At 39.6% G+C, this 25331-nt stretch overlaps 1 protein-coding gene across 1 annotated transcript in view; it reads left to right on the top strand.

Moving 5' to 3' along the window:
* Window positions 1-25331, top strand: part of IGSF10 (immunoglobulin superfamily member 10) — a 48629-nt gene that overhangs the window by 3646 nt on the left and 19652 nt on the right. Inside the window, exons 2-5 of the mRNA XM_012437074.2 lie at window positions 20848-20934; window positions 21521-21578; window positions 23459-23653; window positions 24760-24889. Of these exons, the coding sequence (XP_012292497.2) occupies window positions 23460-23653; window positions 24760-24889 (324 nt within the window). The 5' untranslated portion in view covers window positions 20848-20934; window positions 21521-21578; window position 23459. The remainder of the gene's footprint in view (window positions 1-20847; window positions 20935-21520; window positions 21579-23458; window positions 23654-24759; window positions 24890-25331) is intronic.

Here is a 25331-nt window from a genome sequence, read left to right as displayed (position 1 = left end):
TTATTTTTCTTCTCTCATTTTTTTTCTTAGACTAGCTAAGGGTTTGTCAATTTTGTTTAATTTTCCAAAGAATCAATTTTGTTTTATTCATTCTTTCCATTGCTTTTCTGTTTTCTATTTGATTTATTTCTGTTCTGATCTTTATTATTTCTTCATTCTGCTAATTTTGGGTTTATTCATTCTTTTATATAGTTTCTTGAGGCACAATCTTTTACTGTTTATTTGGAATTTTTAAATGTAGGTATTTATTGCTATAAACTTCCCCCCAAAAACTGCTCTTACTGCATTCATAAGTTTTGATATGTTGTGTTTCCATTGTCATTTGCCTCAAGAAATTTCTAAATATCCTTTTTGATTTATTTATTGACTTATTGGTTATTCCAGAGCATGTTGTTTAATTTCCACATATTTGTGAATTTTCCAAGATTCTTCTTGTTACTGATTTCTGATTTCATACTTTTGTGGTCTGAAACAATACTAGATATTAATTTTCTGAAGTTTGGTAAGACTTGTTTTGTGGCCTTATATATACTCTGTCATGGAGAATGTTCCATGAGTGTTTGAGAAAAATGTATAAACTGCTGTTGGATGGAAAGTTCTAAATACATCCATTAGGTCTTGTTGGTAAAAATGCAGTTCAAATTCAGTATTTTCATATTAATTTTCTGTCTAATTGACCTACGCATTGTTGAACATGGGATATCAAAATTTCTCACTATTGTATTGCTATCTATGTCTCCCTTCATGTCCATCAATATTTATATATTTAGATTCTTCAGTGTTGGAAGCAAATACATTTACAATAATTATGTCCTTAATGAATTGACCTCTTCATCATTAAATAATGACCCTCTTTGTTTCTTGTGAGTTTTGACTTAAAGTCAACTTTAAGTATAGCCACCCCGATACCTTTTGATTACCATTTTCATGGAATATCTTCTTCCATCCATTCATATTCAGTCTATGTGTGTTCTTAAAGCTTAAGTGGGTCTCTTGAAAGTAGCATATAATTGGATCTTGTTTTTAAAAATTCTTTCAGCTACTCTTGATTGGAGAACTTAATGTTTACATTCAAGATTATTATTAACAAGTAAAGACTTAGTACTGCCGTTTTGTTTTTTGTCTTCTGGTTGTTTTGTAGGTCGTTCATTCCTTTTTTCTTTTCTACATTTGTGATTTGATAATAAGCTTTGATTTCTTTCTCTTTCTTGTATGTCTATCTGCTGTAGTTTTTTTATTTTTATTTTGTGGTTACTATGAGGCTTACATAAAATATTTCATACTTTGCAATTCTAAGCTGAAAACAACTCTGTTACATAAAGAAACTCTAGGTTTTTATTCCTCTTCTATTTATGTTTGGAATGTCACAATTTACATATTTTTATATTGTGTATTCCTTAACAACTTATTGTAGTTTTTGTTACTTTTGACCATTTTCACTTTTAACTTTCATATTGAAGATACATGTAGTTTACACACCAACTTTACAATATTGGCATGTTCCAAATTTGACTCTAAATTTACCTCTACTGGTGAGTTTTATACTTTCCTATGTGTTAATGATAGTAATTATTATCTTTTCATTTCCATTCGAAGAACTGCCTTAAGCATTTCTTATACGGCAGGTCTATTGTTGATGAATTTCCTCAGTTTTGCTTATCCAAACAGACTATTTTTTCTTCATTTTTGGATAACAGATTTGCTAAGCATAATGTTCTTGGCCAGCAGGTTTTTTTTTTCCTTTCAGCAGACTATATCATCCCATTTTCTCCTGGCCTGCAAGTTTTTTGCTAAGAAATCCACTGATAGTAATGGAGATTCTCTTACCTGTGATATGGATGCTTTTCTTTAGTGGTGTTTAGAATTCTTTTTGTCTTTGACTTTTTACTATTTTATTATAATGTGCCTAAGACAGGACTTCCTTGGGTTGAATCTATGAGAAACCTATAATCATGGATCTGCATGTCCATATCTCTTCAAGACTGGGATTTCCCCACAATTATTTTATTAAAGAAGCTTTCTTTGTCTTTCTCTATCTCTTCTTCCTTTGGAATTCCTATAAGCTAAATATTTGTTTGCTTAATAATGTCCCATAGACTGTCTTATTCCTTTATTTATTTTTTTCATTTTTTGCCCTTCTGAATCATGTTAAAAAACCTATTTTCAAGTTCACAGATATTTTTCCTCTGATCAGTCTGGTCTACTGTTCATTTAATTCTTTATTTAATTCTTCAGCTTCAAGACTGGTGGTAGTGGTGTTGGTGGTTGTTTTAATGATACCTGTCTCATTATTAAATTTCTCATTCTTGTCATGAATTCCTTTTCTGATTTCATTGAGGTGTCTATTTGTATTCTCTTGAATCTTGCTGAGTGCCTTAAGATCATTGTTTTGAATATTTGAATTTCTTTTTGGGCAATTTATAAATTTTCATTTCTTTGGGGTCAGTTACTGAAGAATCATGGTGTTCCTTTGGTAGTATCTTGTTTTCTTTTTCATGTTTCTTGTGTCCCTTCATTGATATGTATGCCTTTGGTTGTGCAGTCAGCTCTTCCAAACCTTATAGATTGGCCTCCATAGAGAAATACTTTTATCTGCGGATGGGCTTGAGGGTGTTGGTTGGGCAGGGTGTGGTAGCTCTGGTTCCATGTGGATGTAGTAGAGTAATTTCCATGCAGTTTCTTTGGCTGTGATCAATGTTAGCAATGACTGAGGGTGCCTCAGTGATCTAGGCTGTAGGGGTTGTGGCAGTGAAAGTAGCTGTATAAGTTATTAGGGTGAGGGCTTTAAGAATTCTCTTGTTCTTGTCTTCCTCACAGTGGGAAATCTTAGTTGAGGGGATATCTGTTGGTGCTGAGTCTTCCATGGCTCACAGGCAGCCACAGTGGAACTGTGATCTAGGGCATAGATGCTTGGAGTAGCTGTGGAGTCAGGTTTCTGGGCTTTGAGGTCTTATAAAACAATTATAGCCCTGGGGACTTAAGGTGCAGTTTCACTCGAGGCACAGGTGAATGCATTTTTCCCATTAAGCCAGGGTCTGTTGCTCTGAGGCACACCTAAATTTTTATCCAGAGTCCTGAGATGTAGCTGTGATTTTGACCCTGAGGGGTAGGGTACAGCACTATCCTGTGCAAGAAGGAAGGGATGCTTCAGAGCCTCAGGCCTTGAATTTGGGACCGCTTCAATATGGGGCTGCAAATTAGCCCTGTGAGGCCAGGTGCAGCAGCAGCAACATGGACCCAAGAATGGAAGGATGCCACAGTTGCTTGGATCCTGCAGGTGGGGAACAAAGCAGTGATGACACCTCTCCTTCAGAGGTGGGGTGCTGCAGCATAAACTGCAGGAGGCTAATGTATTTCCAGATAGGCAATGTAAGCCTGGAAAATAAGGTCACACAGCCCATGCAAGGGTCTGATTCCCTGGGATGCAAAGCTCTGCATCTGCTCAACCCCAGAAAGTGCAGCTACATGAGTCAGCAGAGCCTCTGGATCCCTGGGGGTCAGGCACCATGTCAGCTGTGGTGCTGGGAGATGCAACTGTTCTGATGTGCCAGAGGCTCAGATTTCCTGGCGGAGTGGAGGTAGGAGAGTAGGATGCTGCTACTCTCAGCTTCGGCACTAGGGACACAAGTAATTCCTTGTGCAGGAGGCCTGAGGTTCTGGGGGGTGGGGTACTATGCCTGTTCTGAGGCTGAAGGTACAACTTCTCCAGTGTGCTGTAGACGCAGGTTGCTGGGGAATGAGGTGCTGCCTTGGCTGTGGTGCTGGGGGCACAACTGTTCTGGTAGTTCAAGCCTCTGGGTCTGCGGGGGTATTGCTTTAGTTCAGCCCTATAGGGAGGATCCAGCAGTAACTGGGATGGGGGGCATGAAGTGGCTTGGCAGTAGCTTGGCTCTGGGCATAGGGCATAGCAGCAGCTCTGCTCAGGGATGGTGCACTACTGGGTGGGGATGGTGTAGTGGCAGTTGAGCCTCAGGGATAGAGGGACACAATGGCTGTTTGCCACTGAAGTAGCATGCAGTCTAACTGTGTGCCTCTGCTTATAAGAAGCATGGGCCATAGGGAGGTGGGCAGGGCACAGCATTGGCTCCTTCTCTGAGAGTGGCTCAGTGTGTAGACTCTAGAAGCTCTCTCAGCTGAGCTAAGACCCTGTGAGGATACCTGTGAGGACTGAAAGTGTCCATGATGCCGATGGTGGCTGCTGGGATCTTATTGCTTACCTTTTCCCAGCAGGGAGAAGTCTCTCCTAGTCCCAAGCTGATCCCAGCTGGGAAGATGGGGGTGGTGAAGGCAAGATGTTTCCTTCCCTTCTCCATGCAGCATCCTGGGTTTCTGTGCTCTGCAGGATTTCTGCTGCTGCTTTGCTGTTCTATGGTACTCTTCTTTATTTTGGTCAAAATATAGTTGTTTATTTGCTGTTTTGGGGTTTTTAGTAGGGAGGAAGAGCTCTAGGAGCTTCTAGTCAGCCATCTTGCTGACATTCTCAAGCAACTATTATTTTTAAAATCAAAGCAACAAATGCAGGCTTACCTTCATATGTGGCTATTTGGATATGTGCTCCTGATAAAAGTAATGTGTGATAAAAGTAATGATATGTCATTTATTTTGTTTTCTTCATTAGATTATTAACTCTTCAATGCAAAGACTGTGTTTCTTCATGATATGTTTCTATAGGCTGCCTGGTATAACACTAGAAATGTCACTGATGCAAATAGCAATGGCATTGAAGAGGAGGATGTAAATTATATTTCATATTTATAGGTAAATGTGTCTGTGTGCAGACCTTTCAATCACTCCATTGGTATATTTTCCATATTCCCTTACGTGTTAAAAAAGTGACTTATTTATGAGCCACATATTTGGAGTTCTCAGATTCCAGTAAACACTCTTGGCCCTAACAAGGAAAGGTCTGTTTCTGTGTTTCACTTTAGTGGAGAACATGTTTAACCGCTATGCTAGCTGGTGAATTACTCTAAGTGTTCATGAGATTAGCCAGGAATTTCTTATGCTTTATTTTTTTTCTGTTAAGTAGAGAATTTAGTGTTAAATAGTCAGAGCTATCTTGACTCACTCTGTTCATTGTCTATCAAAGGAATATTAAACCTACAAAAGAGTGGAAAATAAACTTAATGAAAAAATATTTTAATTAATTTAATTAAAAAAGTGGAAATTAAAAGACATTTAAAACTTTGTTTTCACATTAAACAGAAAGAAAAATTTGTTTTCAATATGTGTAGGAGTCACCCAGAGTTTCCAACCATTTTCTCATTAAGACATGGGGTGAATCTGTCCTAGCTTGTTAATTACCGACATTCTACTTTCCATGTAGTATTGTTTAATCCATACACAGAACAAAAACATTGATCTATGTGAACTCTTTAACTCTTTCAAATCCTACAACTGGGATTTCTTTGACCTAGACTACCAGATTTGAAAATATCTTGCTGCTATGCATTTGCAGGCATGACTTTCCTCATTTAAGTCTAGAAGAAAAATAAGGCTCGCAAAATATTAAACAGTATTTACCTGAGAGCGTAGGTGTTAGGAGGTTTTAAGAATTTAAAATCCTTCTTCTTAATATCTGATGAGTCTTACTCTTGGTATTTTTTCGATTAGGTTAATGTTCTCTGAGCATACATCAATTTAATTTAATACAAAAGGCTTTTATTCTATCTCATCCAAAGCTACATCCATGAATTCATCCTATCACGTAAACTCTTTCTCTCATATCACACTCTTTTCTTAGTCCCTAAGGATGGGCCTCGTGTATGCTTTTATCTTTTAGTTTATCCTTCTTTTCAAATGCAAAATGATTTATTCTTATAGACCACTGGGATTTAATTAAGTCTGCTTATGATGGTCAGAAGTAAATTCTCTTTTCTAAATACAGAATTCCGAAAAGAAAGAAAAGGGCATTACTTGCAGACTGCAAAATTTTAAATTATCTGTCTAGTTAGGCATCCTTTCAGACTGCCTCAGAATCTTGTCAATGCTGGAAAATGTTACTCTGGTATGCTGGCAAGATTCTCATGGAATACTGCACAAGAAACTACACAGTACACAATGGCTATGATCTGTCCAAAAAGTGACTTTTGACTTCTACAGATAGATAAATCTCTTAAAGCAATCTTTAGATATTAAGTCCTGGATTTTAAAGTGAAAGAAAACCCTCAAACTGTTCCCTTTTCCAGCAGAACAGGAGCTTGAGCCTAACCGGCTGCCTGCCCCTATGCCTCCAGGCAGCCCCTTGAACCTTAAACCTTAAAACCGTTAAGCCCCTTAAAATAACAAGGCAGTGACAAAACAAACTGTTCTTAGCTCACCATACCAAACAGTCAGAAGGTGAGATTTGGCCATAATTTTCCTACTCCTGTGTTAGAACTGAACGTTCTCATGATGTTCTTTGTCAGGGAGACATGATCTGGACACTGGCATTTATTGTCATATTAAACTTTGATCTAGCACTTCTAACACAAAGGGAACCATTTGAGGGTTTTACTTTAAAATCCAGGACTAAATATCTAAACATTGTTTTAAGAGATTTATCTTCAGAAGTCGAAAGTCCTCTTTTGGACAAGTTATAGCCATTGTGTAATTTGGAGTTTCTTGTGCAGTATTCCATGAGAATCCTGCCAGCATACCAGAGTAAAATAGTCCAGCACTGACAAGATACTGATGTAGTCTTCACTCTTCTTCCCAGTGGCCGACCTCAGAAGACACCTGGTAGGCATCCTCTAAATGCAAGTTCAAGGCGGTTATGGAGGTTGACTATAGCGCACTTGAGTCTACTTCATGTGCTGACAGCTCTGGTTCACTCTCCGCTTGCTTTTAGAAAACACTCATGAAATCCTAACTGTATGGTACTGCCACCTCTTTAAACATAGCACATTCACTTTTGGACAACCTCTGCTGCTTTGTCTCAACAAAACTGCAGGTGGAATCAGGCTTGTGGTGAGCAGTCACCGAGGGATGAAAACGGGTATGTCTAGAGCCGGATTTTAAACAGGTGCTCTTCAAAACATCTTTTTTTGTTCTACTTTATAGGCATCTCGATACATCATGGCAGTAGTAGCAGTAAAATGGGTGATATCACAGATAACTAACTGAAACATTTATTTCTAATCCAAAATGGAGCTTTATAGTGTATCTGTCATAATTGTAAGTATTCTTCTCTACCAGATGACTGTAATTGCAAAGTCGGGTTTGATATGATGTCTGTTGGAAGGATGATAGTATACTACCACCCTTCCATGAACATTACATATGAACATACAAAACGTACCCCTTGACTAGATCCTGTGCATAATAATGAAGAAACACGTAATCTAGGGCTGAAAACCAGGTTAGAAGAAAAAGCTGAACACCTTGCACAAGGACCCATGATAGAAAACTTTAGTAAAATGTTCTTTACTGCTAAGCACTGTAAAAAGAAAACTTCAGACAAATTAAAAAACCAGTTTGTGAATGAAGCAGCCCCCAGAATCACAGCAGATTCAGAGAGACTCCAGGGATTCCTCGTGGTCAGAACAAATATATAGACAAAAAAAGGACATACAGAAATCAGAAGTGAGGTACAGAAACAGCTGGACTGGTTACAAGTTGGCATTTGCCTTACTTGAACATGGCTGTGAAAATGAACTAGTAAGTGCTGAACCAAATTAACCAAGTTAAAGTTTGCACAGTATAGGCAGTTCAACAGTATTAAGGTCTAATTGGTCATAGTCCTCATCTGGAGTGTGATAGCAACTAAGGACCATAGTTTGCTGAAAAGTGGCCTGATTTAAAGAGATACTCATTTTCATTGTTACCCGGGTGTAACACAAGTCATAATAACTTGGAAACTTATTGGAAAAAATATAAAAATTAGAAACCCTTGGAAAACCCAAGCATATCATCCATCACATACCTACAAACCAACTGTTAGTTGCTCCTGTAAACACATCATGGGTTCCTTTCTCTTGAGAGATTTCTTTAAGGTATTTGGTAGTAGTGTCTAAGGAAACAGCAGTATCAGCCACCTTTTAAGCTTTGTGTAGTCACAAAATCAGTGGTGAGATGAGTACAACGTTCAGTTTTGTTTAACACCAAACATAAGCCTTCAGCTTGAGCAAAAACTGAAGCTGCATGATGTTCCATTAAGTGCTTTTTCTGAATATGTATGTTGTCAACTACTTTTCGGAGAGTAGCTTTTACCCATCTGAAATCCTGGGAGATCTGGTTGGCTACAGTGATCTAAGATTTAAATTCCATATAACTGGTATCCCACTACCACCAAGAGTGAGCCCCCAGGAGCCCCCCTGGAATCTTTCCTCAGTGGAAACCAGCTTATCCTCATCTTTTTCAAGGTTAGCACTAATTTCAGTTACTGATCATTTTGGCCTCCAATTTTAAGGGCTATCATGAGAATTTTCAGGAGAAGATATTTGAAAAACAGGAGCAAGCCAGGTAAAATAAAGAGATCTGAACCAATGAGGAGGTAGAATGGAATATACAGGTTCTCCACAGACCCCATACAGACCCTCGGGGGTTGGAAAAGAGGGCCACCTAGTTGCATTTGAGCAGGAGTCAGTCAAATTTGTTCATCCATAAATCTGCATAGCTCCTAAACAACGTCCAATGGGAAATTTACTTTTTTTGTGGCCCCTTTATAGCATATAGTAAAGGTGTATAACCACATTTAGTAAAAAGAGACCCTACTGGGTTTAATCCACTTACATTATACAAGCAACTACTTGTACCAACATAGGTAATTCCCAGATCTTGAGGGCATGATACCTGGAAACATAATATACCTTTTGCCTACATCACTCGGATTGGTTTTTTATATATGGTAATGACCAAGTTATCAATTGAAAAAGAGTGTTGTTTTTAGTGAGTGTGGGAAAGCAAATAGCAGTGATGTTTAGAATATCAAGAGTTTTCCATTCCATCCTTGGAGTTTCAGGGTGTTCTCACTGGGAACACAGAGAGACATCGGCATCAGTAGAACCATTTCCTAACTTTTTGGCATTAACCCACAAACTCAACCATCACTCTGGTTTTGTGCTAGAGCACAAGCTTGAGCTAAAGCCATCAAATGATTATAGACCCATGGATTTTCCTGTAGGGAAAAGGAAAGGATTAGGGCAACAAAAAATGAGGAAAACAGAAAAACACATAAGGCTTTCATGATGGTAGAGAAGTCTTGATCCATGATCTTGGAAAGCTGTCCACAACTAGGATGATGTCTTCCCCTGGAGAGAGATTTCCCTGGTCAACGTTATCTTAAAGTCTCTAACAGGTGTACAGTTCCAGGAGCCTGAAGGGGCCCTTTTGAGTTGTGAGATGTAGACCCAAGGTTCAAGGCCCTGAAACTTCACTGCAGTGTGGGTGGTGAGAAGAACCTGGCATGGTCCCTTTCAACAAGGCTCAAAAGCAGTCTTCCTCTGATGTTGTTTTCAGAAGACCCAGTCTCCAGATTCTAGACCATGGAGGGTCTGATTGTCCTCAGTTAGTGGATCTCAAAAAGTTTTCTTTACCTGGCAAAAGTACACTTTGGTATAATGCATTAAAGCCTTGCAGTAGTTATATCGGAGTTTGAGAGAGCAGGAGAAGCGTGAGGTCTTTCAGTGACTATTTCATAAGGGGTCAACTTATGTGTTCCAATAAGAGTGGATCTGATTGCCATTAAAGTCAAAGGTAGGACCTTTGGCCAAAGCAACCCAATTGATTCAGTTAACTTTGCCAATTTCAGATTTAATATGACATTTGTTCTTTCAGCCTTTTCAGAAGAGTAAGGATGATAGGGAAAATGGGAATACCACTGCCTCTGTAGCACCTTATTTAACTCTTTATAACGCCCAGTAAATGAGGTCCTCGATCACTGGAGATTTTTCCAGGGATTCCCCCAATAAATGAAAAAGATTTTGCAGTAATTTCTTAGCTAGTATCACTGCATCAGCTTTCCTACATGGCAAGGCCTCTCTACAACCAGAAAACATGCAAACTATTACCAGAACATACTGGTATCCCATTGAGGGTGGCAATTGAATGAAGTCTACCTGTAAATGCTCAAACAGTTCATCAGGTGGTAGACATATATCACCTGAAAGTTTGATTGTTTTTCCAGGATTATTGCTTTGATGAGTCAAACATTGGTTATAAACCATCTTAGCAGTTTTGGAAGTCACCCCACCAGTATTTTGTTTTGTTTTGTTTTGTAATTTGGACCATTTTGTCTGTTCCATGATGAGTTGTGATGGAGTGCAGAGCTTTCAGCGATGAAAGCTTCAGAGACTCAGGAAGCACCAGGTAGCCATCTGGGCCCTCTGTAAGTCTGTACTTCACATTAAATTTACATTTTTTTAGATACCAATTTTATTTTTCCAAATGAGATGCATTGTGCTGTTAATTAAATAGGTCATCATAAGGAAGCTGGCTTGGATTAATTATATGTAGTTCATTCAAACTGCATATCTTAACAGTTTCAGCACTGACTGATTTAGCATAAAAATCTGCTAAAGCATTTTCCTGACTTTCAAATTCAGTTCTACAAGTATGAGCTTCAATCTTAATAGCAATCTGCAATAGTAAAAGGATAGCAGAAAGGAGCTTATCTGCTTGGATTCCATTTTTGATGGGGGGATCCCACTAGATATGAGAAACCCTCATAGTTTCTATATCATTCCAAAATCATGTACTACTCCAAAAGCGTATCTGCTATCAGTATACATATTTACTGATTTGCCTTTAGCTATATGACAATCTCGGGTGAGGGCAAAAAGCTCTTCAGGTTAGGCCAACTTAAATTGAGGCAGAGTCCCCTTCTCTATTAACTCATGTTGGGTAGTGACAGCATATCTTGCCTGAAATTTTCCTTCTGAGTTTTTGGCATAGGATCCATCAACAAAAAGTATTAATTCAAGATTATCCAGTGAAGTATCTTATAAATAACGTAAGGGGCCACTATTTCTGATACTACATGTATTATTTTGTTCACACAGTGCTAATAAAGACATACCCAAGATGGGGCAATTTATGAAGGAAAGAGGTTTATTTGACTCACAGTTTCACGTGGCTGGGGAAGCCTCACTATCATGGTAGAAGGTGAATAAGAAGTAGCAAAGTAACATCTTACATGGTGGTGGGCAAGAGAGCATGTGCAAGGGAATTCTCCTCTATAAAACCATCAGATCTCATGAGACTTACTATCATGAGAACAGCACAGGAAAGAACCACCCCCATAATTCAATAACCCCCATGGGGATTATTACAGTTCAAGGTGGGATTTGGGTGGGGACACAGCCAAACCATATCATTACGCTTACACAATTGTGGTCTTCGCCATCATCGTGCAGAGATAACAGTATCAGGGGTAAGTAGATTGCAGTGTTTCAGATGAAGATTAGAAGGAGATGGGAGAAGTAATTTATAAGATGTTAGTCTGCTTACTGAAAAATGCTTGGTTTGGTTGGAATTTAATAGACTTTATACAGCATATGGGACTTGCAAATTAAGTTCATTTTCTGAAACAAGATCTGATGAAGTTTCTGCCGGCTTGGCCACTCCTGCTGCTGCTTTGAAACAATTAAGATACGCCTGAGGGACTGGGTCTAATTGCCGGCTATAGTATGCAATGGGCCTGTGTTTACCACCATGTTCTTGAGTAAGGACTCCTCATGCCTGATTGTTACACTCATGAACAAACAAGGTGAAAGGTTTAGTGTAATTTGGAAGTCATAAAAAGAGGGCTGTTGTAAGGCCAATTTCATTTGGCCAACAGCCTGCTTATAACTGTCTTCCCAAGGTAAAAGCTATGGTATAGCATTTTTAGTGAGCGCATACAATGGTGAAACTATTAAGGAAAAAATTGGAACTCAGAATCTGCAGCATCCTGGGAGTCCAAGAAAGCTTCTTAATTGTCTTCTGGTTGCAGGTTAAGGAAAATTTTGAATAGTTTTTATCCTCTCAGATGAGAGGGAAATTCCTTCAGCAGTCAAGTCATGTCCCAAATAGTGGACTTTTTACCTTGAATACTGAAGTTTTTCCATTGAAGTCTTGTGACCTTTATATGAGAGTTGCTGTAAAAGGTAAACTGAGTCCATTTCAGAGACTCCTTAGTGGGACAGCATAATAATATGTCACCTACATACTGAATGAGAATAGAATCCTGAGGAAACTGTAGTGCCATTAGTCCTGATGAAATGCCTGGGAAAAATACGAAAGCGCTTTGGTAAACCCTTGTGGCGCTACAGTCCAGGTGTACTGCTGATTTTACCAAGTAAAGGCAAACTAGTATTGACTCATTTATAAACTGGAATGGTAAAAAAAGGCTGAGCAGAGATCTGTTACTGTGAATACTTGGAATCAGTAGGTACATTAGATAATGAAGAATTGGAATTTGGGACTTCAGGAAATCTTAGTATTACAATTTTATTATTGCCCGTAAATCTTGACCAAATCTTCAACCTCATCCTTTTGGTTTTGTAACTGGTAGGATTGGAGTGTTACAAGGGCTGGCGTGTGGGATTATGAGTCCTTGTTTAACTAAATCTTCCACAATTGGTTAGAGCTCTTGAATTGCTTCAGGTTTTAGTGGATATTGGGGTAATTTAGGCAAAGGTTTAGCATCATCTATTTGGACTTTCGTAGGTTGAACACTTTTAATTCTTCCCATATCAGCTGGGGAAGAGGCCCATGAACATTTATTTAAGTATTTTGAAAGATCTAGGGGTATGACAGGCCTGAGTTTCGATCATATCAATTTCTTTCTGTAGACAGAATAACAATTCTGGTTCAGGAGGATCAGGAAACTCTGAGGAAGGTTTACATGCCCTTTTAGCTGTGAAAGTAAATCTCACCCTAACAAGTTTACTGGAGCAGTATCACCTAGTAAAAAGCTGTAATTTTCTGAAAAGGGCCCCAACGTTGATTGGATGCGTTCAGATACGGGAACGTCTTGAATTTGATTTGAAACCCCCCACCACAGAATGTAAAGTAGTTCAACCATTGTGGAAGACAGTGTGACGATTCCTCAAAAACCTAGAATCGGAAATACCATTTGGTCCAGTAAACCCATTACTAGGTATATACCCAAAGGAATATAAATCTTTCTATTATAAAGATACATGCATGCGTATGTTCATTGCAGCACTGTTCACGATAGCAAAGACATGGTATCAACCCAAATGCCCAGCAATGATAGACTGAATAAAGAAAATGTACATATACACCATGAAATACTGTGCAGCCATAGAAAGGAATGAGATCATGTCCTTTGCAGGGACATGGATGGAGCTGGAAGCCATTATCCACACAAACTAATGCAGGAACAGAAAAACAAACAACATATGTTCTCACTTATAAGTGGGAGCTGAACAATGAGAACACATGGACACAGGGAGGGGAATAATACACACTGCAGCCTGGGAGACAGGGCAGGGGAGGGAGAGCATCAGATTAAATAGCTGATGCATGCAGGATTTAATACCTAGGTGGTGGGTTGATGGTGCAGCAAGCCACCATGGCACACATTTACCTATGTAACAAAGCTGCATGTCCTGCACATGTATTCTGGAACATAAAAAATACAAATTAAAAAACCTCGTCACAGAAATGATCTTTTTCACTTCAAGGGGTTTGTTGGCTTATTAAAATGGGGCTCATGTTAAATAGAATAGCTCCTGTATTTGCCAGGACTGTACATGACTCTCCATTTATTTTAACCTGTTTCTCCATGTTCATTTAAAGGGAGCAATTTGCCAGAGAATCCCTCGAAACCTCATCAATGTTGATTATTATCAAGAGGGCTAAGGTCTCTTGGGCTCCCTCTAGTGGAGAAACAGTTCAGCCTAAAGGGAAGCTTATGGGCAGACCTATATAGAGCGGACAAAACCTTTTCCAGAGCCCTGGTTGTTTGCAATAAAGGCAGACATCCTGAGGCAAAGAATTTCTTGTTCTAGGACTTCTCGGTTGTGATTTAAAATGAGAATGAGAAAGGTCCCTTTGGTCCCGGCCTCTGTGGCTGTTGTAATTGAAGAGTCATAAGCTCCTTAGCCTTTTGAGTTTTCTCTTGCTCTAGAGTCCTCTCAAAATATTCAGCTAAGGCCACCGATACAGTCATATTGTAAGCTTGCATTCTTTAATTAAACAGCTAAGTTCAGGATGGAGTCCACTGATAATAAAGCAGTTAACGCTATTTCAGTCCCTGCAGAAAATACTCCTTGATGTACTTTGAGCCCAAAGTACATGTTTCACAAAAAATCGAAATGAGTTCTGTAATCTGAAACTGGTTCATCCCTTTTTTTGTTTACAAGATTGTATGACAGACTAATCAACTTTTTGCAGAAAAAAATTCAGAAATTGAATGTAGAAGGTTTTCAGCAACTTTTCTAGCTACTTTTGACCCTTCTCATGAGGAGCTTTTGGAGGGGTTTTTAATACCCTCCCCAGGTTTGTCCCATTCTGCTGCTGCCATCCATTCCTGAGCTTCACTGGGCCCCAATATCATGTGAACAAATCGGTAAAGGTCAGGAAGCCCTGGATGGTAAGCTCCTATGAGGTTTCTAAATTCCTCAGTAAATTTTTGAGGATCTTCCCTTGAATCAGGGAAGTCCTTCACAATTTTAGACCATAGAGTAGAAGTAGTTACAGCAGGCAGGCCTGGCTGATTGGGTCTTACTTTGTAAGGCATCTAACTTCCTTTTTTTCATCATCTTCAGGGTGAAAGTTTCATTTTGCTAAATTAACATTTAGCAAAAAGGTTAATGAACTCAGCATGTAGGCAGAGACGGATAAAGAAAAGGAACAGTCGGGTTGGTTCAGTCAGAGCATGTCCTCTTTTATCATGTCCTTGGTCTGCTGCTTAAGATTTTCATTTGCTCCTGTAATCCCAGCACTTTGGGAGGCCGAGGCGGGTGGATCACGAGGTCAAGAGATCGAGACCATCCTGGTCAACATGGTGAAACCCCGTCTCTACTAATACAAAAAATTAGCTGGGCATGGTGGCACATGCCTGTAATCCCAGCTACTCAGGAGGCTGAGGCAGGAGAATTGCCTGAACCCAGGAGGCAGAGGTTGCGGTGAGCCAAGATCGCGCCATTGCACTCCAGCCTGGGTAACAAGAGCGAGACTCCGTCTCAAAAAAAAAAAAAAAAAAAAGATTTTCATTTGCTTTTTGCAAAGAATCTTCTAGGGAGTTAATTTTTGATTCATTTAGTCTTTTAGAAACCTTTGCATACCAATGAAAGTGTACGTCCCACTGTTCTTGTGGAGTTTTTGATCCCCCTTTTCCTAATATGCCTCACAAATAAGCAATTTTATCCAAATTAAAACTTTCCCATTGTGGCCATCTTAATTCTAAGTTCTCTTTAGTGGGGTTAACCCATTTTTCTAAAAATGCACACATTCGGTGAGTGCAATGTCTCGCACCTGTAATCCCAACACTTTGGGAGGCCAAGGTGGGTGGATCACCTGAGGTCAGGAGTTCGAGACTAACCTGACCAATTTGGTGAAGCCTTGTTTCTACTAAAAATACAAAAATTATCTGGGCGTGGTGACAGGTGCCTGTAGTCCCAGCTACTCGGGAGGCTAAGGCAGGAGAATTGCTTGAATCCAGGAAGCGGAGGTTGCAGTGAACCAATATCCTACCATTGTACTCCAGTCTGGGAGACAGAGTGAGATTCTGTCTCAAAAAAAACAAAAACAAACAAACAAAAAAAAAAAAAGCACACCTTCTGGGCTCATAGTTTTTATGCATATAATTAGCTAAAGTCCCAGAAGGTGTAGTTCCAGACTCCTTGGACTGAAATGATCCCATTATTAAAAATAAAGTACCTACCTGAAGTCCAAGGCCTCTAATTGAATTCAATCTAGTTAATTATCAAATCCAATTTGATGTTAGACTCAGTCCAGTCTAAGTATTGCTCAAGTAAACTCAGAGACCCCAAAACACAAGTTAGTGAAGTTCAGACCGAGAGAAAACTCACGCCTCCAATTACAATCGAGAGCTCTGAGCACAATGGGTTCAGCGGCTACCTCACCTGGTCACCTGATGCTTCTGCAGGTTGCCAGCATCTTACTTTGAATCCCACTTCTGATGCCAGATCTGTTAAAACTTCAGACAAACTAAATTCGACAAAGTTTAATCAAGCAAGGAAAAAAAAAACGATTCACAAATTGGACATCCTTCAGAAACACAGCAGATTGAGAGACTACGGGGACGCCTCGTGGTCAGAACAAGTTTATAGACAAAAAAAAGAGAATGACATACAGAAATCAGACGTGAGATACAGAAACAGCTGGATTGGTTGCAGGTTGGCATTTGCCTTATTTGAACACAGTTTGACACTCAGCAGTGTTTGAGTGTGGTTGAGGCATGGCTGCTGGGATTGGCCAAGACTCAGCAATTGTTACAGGTGCTCCTTAGTTAGGTTTTCAATCTTGTCTACCCATTAAATTAGATTACAGTTCATCCACGAGGACTCAAATATAGAAGTAAGACATCTCTTGGGCCATATTTAGAGTGCTTTAACAACACCATTGGTATCCTCTGGATAGTACAACAGATGTCATAAGAAATAAGATCCTCAAAAAGATGATACTGAGCTTTTTAAGCAAATAAAAAAAAAGGTGCCTCATTTGCGATTTCCCATTTCAGAAAATACAAGCTGGTGTATTTACTAATATGTTATAAAGTGAGAATAATGTCTTTTTATTAAAAAGATAATAATACTAGAAGAATTCTCAAATCTCTTAGATGCCTCTCCTACTCAGGCTTAAGAGATCATGGTGAGTCTGCAAACCTCATCCAATGGCTTTTGATACAATACTGGTTATAAAAGCAACATACAGCATTTACAGCAACCAGAGTACAGAACTGAAGTCAGCAGAGCTATTCTTCAGGCACGTCTTTCTAAACTCTTGACAACGATGGTCATTATTGTGCTCCTGCCTTGGTCTCCTCTCGGGTTTGCATCTATATGGGGTTTCTAACTTTTATCTACTGCAGCCCTGGCTTTCCCAGGATCCTTGGATGTCATCAACAAAAATGTGAGATTCATCCAACATCTCTTTTATTCCCCATGTACACTCTTAACAATTCTTGTTCCTCAGTACCTCTACATATCTAAATTCTTTCTTTATCCTTACAACCACCACTTTAATTCATTGTCTTAAGGCTGAACTATTATAATTACCTCCTAGGTAGTTTTTCTAGTCCCTATAAGAGTCCATGGACTTATAAGAGGACCATGTGTTCACTTCTAATTTTTCTCCAGATCTTCCAAAACTGTACCCATACATGGTGTTCTGAATGCTCTAAAAGGTTAGAGGTCTGGAAACTATATATAAAGTCCTCAAGTCATGTAGCTTGACTTTAGCTGGTTGAGTTGCAACTGTATTGGAGCAGAGATGATACTGATCTTCTTTCTGCCTCCTTTTTATGCATTATTTCTCTTCATGGCACTTATCACTTTAACCTGCTAGTCTTAACTTCAAAAAAGGAAGGGCCAAGATGTCCGTCTACTTCACTGATACTGGAATTACTAAGTGGAGGTCTTAACTGTTTGGTTAATTGAATAATATGAAAATTGTGGAGCTGGGAGGTGGTGCATGATTAAAAGATAGGTTACAATTTTGGCATTTGGTTACCTGTTGACATACATATGTCAGTTTAAAAATCCATAGCTTGTTATGATTGTCAAGTGATCTGTGACTTGTAACTGCTTGGGCTTGGTGGGTTGGTGTTAAATACTCTGATTAGGACGGTGACATAAAAGATGGCATGGATGATAAACTAAGGATGAGGAGTAAGAAGCATGTAGTTACTAGAAAAGACAGAAAATGTCAAAGACCTAGAGATGAGGGAAGATGTAATTCCCAGGGGCGATATAAAAGACGAAGGTGATGTATATTTATGGTCATGTTTACTAGAAAAAATACAAAGCCTGTGAATTTACCAACAATACTGTTTAAGAAAAGAGTAACAAAAAGAGGGAGATAATTTAAAGAAAAACATTAGGTAAACTATAGTGAGAGGTAATTAAAATGTCAAACCATCCTTAAAGTGTAGGTAAATGACCATAGTCCAGGAGACACGGGTTTAGGAGTTCAGATTAACAATGAACTCAGTCTCTATGCCCAGCTCTGAGATCTTGGCAAATCACACACTCAGTTAACTTCTGCAAAATAAAGTTACATCTACAAAATAAAGTCATTATCATTGAATTTCACATATTTCTTATAAACATTAAATGAAGCCATGTTCAAAGGTGAAAGTACTTTGTAAACCATTGAAGCTATAGAAACATATTGCATGATTAAGCATGGTTAAAAAAAGAGTGGTGAAGCTATTCTTTGATATGCTGTGGACTCCCCAAATTTAATAAAAAGAACCAGTAGGAAGTTAGAAAATATAAGACTTAAAAGTATTGGCTTTACAATTTTAAAATTAATTCAGTGTTGCATTTTGGCTCTGAATCATTTAACATCCTTTATCCTCAGCAATCTCATCTTAAAAATTGGTATAATTTTAGCACCTACCTCATCAGAATATTTCTGAGAATTAAGCAATACACATAAAGGCTTTGACACATATATACTCTAACTATAAAAGTAATTACAAGTATTATTAGAATTATTAAGTAGAGCAAATTGGTACCAACATGACTCAGGTTTCTAATAATTCTGGCAGATGACATGAAAAGTAGAAAATATGTCGGAGAAGAACTCTGACATAAAGCAATCGTGGAGATGTGTCTCATTAAAATTCTTAAGAGAAGCAAACATTCCTAACAAGAGTCTCTTTGAAATTGATAGCAAGAAAATGACCCCAGGTAACAACCCTGGGAAAATAAGTATAATGTGTTACAGTCATCTTGCTGTGGTTCATCCTAGTTGAGGTCTGGAAGTCCACACGTGGGTTAGAAATTCACTAAAGAATACAAAGCCATGAGATTGGTCATCAGGGAGCTTTGGGAGAAAGATAAACTATGGCTGCCAAAACCTGACACACATGCCGTATTTCCAAAGCAAGCATCCAAGTTTGGATATCACATGTGAATGTTTTATTTAAAAGAATCTTGTCGGCTCTGCAGAGCTAAAGACTATATTCATACACATGCTTCTAGGATTACTTCTAACTCTGAGTCTCTGATTCTATAATTCTACTTTGGTAACTGACATTACTAACCATAAATCACATGAATCTCAGCCATGGGATATGGCACAGTACCCATGTTTAGCTAAGTGAGGCAGCCGCAGCTTTATGGTTAAACATTCAGATCGTAGGTCCAGACTGCCTGGGTTTGAATTAACGTTGGCTTTTCTACTCACGAGCTGCGTGGCCTGGGGTTGCGTCACTTTCCTTTATGTACCTTACTTGTAAAATGGGAATAATATAAATGCTTTCCTTTTAGACTTTTTGGTGCTATGGTGAGGTTGAAATGAATTGGTATTTGTAAAACGTTTATCAGAAGTTATTTCACTAAACCAGCAATTTGCAAATTGTAGCTGCATCAGAATCGCACGGAAGGCTTATTAACACATGGACTCCTAAGCCTCTTTTGTACAGTTTCTGAATCAGTGGGTCTCGGATGGATCCTGCAAATTTGTGTTTTTAACAAAGTCCAAAGTAATCATGATGCTGGACCCATGACCTTATCTTGAGATACACTGCCCTAAAACATTCATTGCAAATTGTCATCAAAAGTTTAAGGACTATGTAACTACATGGAAGGAAACAAGGACGTTTTAGTTATGTTAATTCAGTGTTTATGAGTATTGGGAGCCCCATCCAGAATTGCAGGAGCAACATGTGGACAAGTCGGGAGAGGCGATTCTGGGGTGGAGATGAGAAAGGAGAATGTAACCCAAGCAGAAATAGTGGTATTTAAATCCAGTTCCGTGACAATGATTTAAAAGAAGGATTCCTATGAGACATCTATATACAATGTAATATTCAGCAGGAAAAATAAAAAGAGGGAAATATTGCCGTTTGTGACAACACAGATGAACCTGGAGGATGTTATGCCGAGTGAAATAAGCCAGAAACTAAAAAAGAGAAAAACACTGCATGATCTCATTTATATGGGAAATCTTTTTTTGAAAGGTCAATTATACAGAGATAGAAAATAAAATAGTGGTTATAGGGGTTGGAGAAAGAAAATGGAGAAATGTCGGTCAGAGGATACAAAGGAACAGACCTGCAGGCTGAACCAGTGTCTAGATTTAATGTGCAAGAGTACTATGTCAATACAGTTGCATGGTGTTTGGAATTTCTGCTAAAAGAGTAGATTTTAGCTGCTCTGGTCACAAAAACAAAAATGAGGTAGCTATGTAAGAGGATGGATATGTTGTTACTGTAGTAACCATTTTACTATCTATAGCCTATAACATCATGTTGTGTAACTTAAATATACACAATATAGTTTACTTATTTTAAAAAGAGGTTTAAACAGAACATTCACACCGCAGGTGGCATCACAGGTCATTAACGCTAACTCAGCCTTCAGATAGAACTTTGGGAGCCACAGGACCAAGGACAGCCCGCGGCGATTTATGCAAACCCTTAAATCGAAAGGCCCACCTGTCAACAGGTAGAAGAGGTCAAGGGGGAAATGGGCAGCGGCCACTGGAACCGCTCTGCCACCCAGCCAGGACCTGCCAACTTGTTAGGAGAAAGCCCTGAGAATTTAAAAACGAGGAGGAAGCGAGAGTGAAGGCGAAGGCAAATTAGCTTCCCACGTGCTCGTAAACATAGAGAGGGGTCGGGTGGTCGTTTTTCATCCATGTGCGCTGAGCGCTGGCCGCGTTACCAGACACAGAAGTCGGGCTCACCCCCGCCCTCGCCCCGCCTTCCTTCCCTCCTCCCAGGGCTCTGGACCAGCTCCGCAGGACCCCAGCGGCTGAGCCCGCGACCCAGCCGGGCAGCTCGAGCCCATTGGTCACCAGGGCAAAGAGGTGAGCGGCTCGGCCAATTCTTCCACGCCGGCTGGGGCTTGGCATGGGAATGGAGCGAGTCAGGGCGCTGAGCGGGGGGAGGAGGGTGAGAGTGGGGGAGGAAAGACGCACCGGGAGAAGGTGGGGGCATGAAAGCACACCATGATTCTTCAGTGACCGATGCCAGACAAAAAACACACACTGAGGAAAGGTAATAGATGGAGACATCTGTGACAGATTCGTCCAAAAAAGACCATTTGAGGAGAAGCTCTTGGGACTTTGGAGCAAAATGGAGTGATTAGTAATCGTTATATTAATATTCAAGTGACAACTTTGAGGAGTAAGAAAGGACACCACAGAGGGAGAAAGGAAATTTAAAAACCTCCACTTTGCCTTTTGTTTCTGCAACAAGAAGCGTCACACTAAAAGAACACTTCTGGATTCATGTGGTTATGGGTTATAGCACTTTGTAGCTGTGGAAGCGCCCCTGGGGCTCCCTGAAGATCATTATTCTTGAGCCGTAAGCCAGAAAGACTAAGCCTTTTGCTCACTTGGGAGAAGAGAACTTTTCCTTCCTCAGGTTTGGACACAATTTTCCATTTCCTAGGAAGATTTTCTCTCTGCCTTTGTCACAAGAGGATTCAGGACCTGAAAGAGGAGCTCAGGTATTGCCAATTCCTATTTCATTATGTACAGTTTCAGGCTTCAGTCTGTGAGAATCTTCTATTCATATGTTGTTTTATGCTTTTGCTTCTCTTTCAAATAATTTGAATGTGGGCGTACCCAGAACTTTTCGGCATACTCAGAACTTTTTTTGACCTCCATCCTGCTGTTCCTTCCTTTGCTAATCTAATGATGAGGTGGAAATGTCGTCTCCAATCATACGGAGCTTATTTAAAATTTTGGTAACCAGGTGGTTACAATGGCAAAAGTGGTCATATGATTAATCCTATCTTAAATTTTAATTTGGACCAAATTCTAATAATACATCCATCATCTTTTTATCTGTATGAAAATCCAAGCAGGTCAGCCTCAATGTTATTTCTCAGTGTAGTCTGTAGCTAAAGGATGGTTGCTGGTAGAATCTAAAACCGTGCTATTCCACAAAATGATGGGATTTATGACAAATTGTGAAGGTCTCCTTGCTTAGAAAAGCACAATTAAGAGTTTATTTCAACCCTTGTGTGCTCTGCATTTCACGAGATAATTAGGTTTGGATTCCTGGGCTTACCCCACATATGGGTAACAGATGCCATTTTTTTTTCCTGACAAATTGAGCATATTTCTTTTTTATTGTATTTTAGGTTTTGGGGTACATGTGAAGAACATGCAAGATTGTTGCATAGGTACACACATGGCAGTGTGATTTGCTGCCTTCCTCCCCATCACCTATATCTGGCATTTCTCCCCATGCTATCTCTTCCCAACTCCCCACCCCCGGCTGTCCCTCCCCTATTTCCCCCCCGACAGACCCCAGTGTGTGATGTCCCCCTCCCTGTGTCCACATGTTCTCATTGTTCAACACCCACCTATGAGTGAGAACATTCGGTGTTTGATTTTCTGTTCTTGTGTCAGTTTGCTGAGAATGATGGTTTCCAGGTTCATCCAATTTCTTTCCTGGTTATGTTCCCCACCTCCTGTGGCAGCCATGAGCTGGAGGAGGGACCAAGGAAAGAGGCAGAGAGATGTTCTAAGCTGAGCAAAGGCAGACAGTATCATGCCTGCACGGGGTCAGCTTGGCTCAAGCCCTCTCAGCTGGTCAGTCACTGTTGCTTGTGATCATTACTTGGCAGTGAAGTGTCCAATGTGTCTTTTGGCAGGGACTTGAAAACCCATTAAAAAGAGATTTATTCTCCCTTCCAGTGGATTATTACAGCCTTTAAAAAATGTTTCTGAAGAAGGTTTAATAAAATGGAAAAACACATTGTATATGAAATGATAAAATGTTACAAAATTAAGTTTGACCATATGTACACATATACACCTACCTGTATGTGCACCTATACATATACACACAGTATATGAAAAGTGCTGAAGAGGAATACAAGAAAATGTTAAGGATTCTATCAGCGGTGAGACTGAGTAATTTTTTTTCCTTTTTACTGCTTACAATTTCCAAATGTTTTATTATGCACTGGTATTACTGTTAGAATCAGTTTCTTGAAAGTTACTCTACAAGAATTAATGTATATAAAGGACACGAAATTTTATATAGTCCAGTTGTCACAATATCTTTCTTAGAGTTTATAGTTTCCCTTTTAATGAATGCCTGAGTAACAGAGATTCCTGGTTTTTATTAAGAAGTGAGAAGCTGTGAAGAAATTATCACAACAGTAAATATCCCACTTGCTCATAAAGTGCAGTGTGAGGCCAACAGCACACACTATGGTTTTCTAAAGAGTGCATTTGACCACAAAGGGTAGGAACGAAGTCGGCCACTTATGACCCTTCAGGAAGGCCTCCCGGATTCCCAGAGTGACTGTGTGGTGGTCCTGGGACTGTGCTCCACCGCTCTTTATAACTCCGAGGTGTGATGTTTTTTCAGGATGAAGGTAAAAGGCAGAGGAATCACCTGCTTGCTGGTCTCCTTTGCTGTGATCTACCTGGTCGCCACCCCAGGGGGCAGGGCCTGTCCTCGCCGCTGTGCCTGTTATATACCTGCGGAAGTACACTGCACGTTTCGGTACCTGACCTCCATCCCAGACAGCATCCCGCCTAATGTGGAACGCATCAATTTAGGGTGTGTGAGGCCCTATCTTTCCTTTTCTTAAAGAGTGATCAATCACAGCAGTGACTTGTCCCTCAAACATCTATGACTTTGGGAGATGAATCACAATATTCAATATACATATACACGTATATATATGCATATTATATATGTATATATCTAAATAAACATATGTGTGTATATATATCCTTTTTAAAGGCCCTTGGGCTTCTTACCATATAAACTTATTTAAAATGGATGCCTAATTAAATTTGCAAAAACATAACTACTTTAAATGTTCATGAAAAACATGTGTGTGTGTGAATATACATGTTGGACTTAACATGGTTTATTTGACATTAGTGAGCATGTACTATGCACTGGGAATACAATGATATACTATTCACTTCTAGGAGATGTATTGATGGAGAGGACAAATGTCTGGTCAGTACAATGAATAAAAAATGTAATAGAGCATACAAAGTCTTAGAGACAGTCACTTAGTGACTAACATTAATTTTAAGAGCTAATTCTAATTTTGATTAAGAGCTAACATTAATTTTGTGCTATGTGCCAGTGCTGAGTGAAGCACTGCATCCGTATAAGGGGTTAATCCTCACCCCTTAGGATTGAGTTCTATTATTTACATTTTATAGATGAGGAAACTGAGGCACATAAAGCTTGCTGACTTTACCCAGGGTTGCACAACTACTAAGTCGAGCCCGAGCTCAATCATACCCAAACCAGACGCCCAAACCTGGGCTCCAGAGCCCAGGCTTCTTAACCACTACTGACGAATTCCTCCTGGGAGAGTGAGGGGGATAGTATCATGAAAGAATCGGCTAGATATTAAGTGTTCACAAACAGGAAAGGGTGTGGTCAAGGACATTCCAACCTGAGGGAACCGCATATATATAAAAGTTTGAAAACGAGAAGAAATGTGACAAGTGCCCAGCATGTGAAGGGGTGACAGTAACTGAGACGGCATCTGGTGGATTTCCATATTTCAAGCATTTGATTATCTTAATAGACCAGTTTAAAAAAAAGGTGTTGAGTCTTTTTGTGTTTATTTTGGTTTTAACATTTGAACTTTAGTTGACAGACTTAGCTTATGCCTAGAATGTCATTTTTTATTTCAGATACAACAGCTTGGTTAGATTGACGGAAACAGATTTTTCTGGCCTGACCAAATTGGAGTTACTCATGCTTCACAGCAATGGCATTCACACAATCCCTGACAAGACCTTCTCAGACTTGCAGGCCTTGCAGGTGAGACCCATGGAGAGAGGGGGCAGGTTAAAGAGGTGAGGTGGGACCAGTGAGATAGACCTTCAAAGGGTGCCTATCTCTATACAATACAAAAATAAACATTCTGTAAATTAGAAACAGATGCCAATGGAGAATGTTAAAGAACTGATTTTTGGCCGGGTGCGGTGACTCATGCCTGTAATCCCAACACTTTGGGAGGCTGTGGTGGATGGATCACCTGAGGTCAGGAGTTTGAGACCAGCCTAACCAACATGGAGAAACCCTGTCTCTACTAAAAATACAAAAAATTAGCCAGGCATGGTGGCACATGCCTGTAATCCCAGCTACTCGGGAGGCTGAGGCAGGAGAATAGCTTGAACCTGGGAGGCATAGGTTGTGGTGAGCCAAGATTGCACCATTGCACTCCAGCCTGGGCAGTAAGAGTGAAACTCTGTGTCAAAAA

Source organism: Aotus nancymaae, unplaced genomic scaffold (genome assembly GCF_030222135.1).
Source record: "Aotus nancymaae isolate 86718 unplaced genomic scaffold, 86718_ANA_hifiasm-v0.15.2.pri h1tg000019l, whole genome shotgun sequence".
NCBI classification, from domain to species: Eukaryota; Metazoa; Chordata; class Mammalia; order Primates; family Aotidae; genus Aotus; species Aotus nancymaae.
This window is presented reverse-complemented; position numbering and strand designations above follow the sequence as displayed.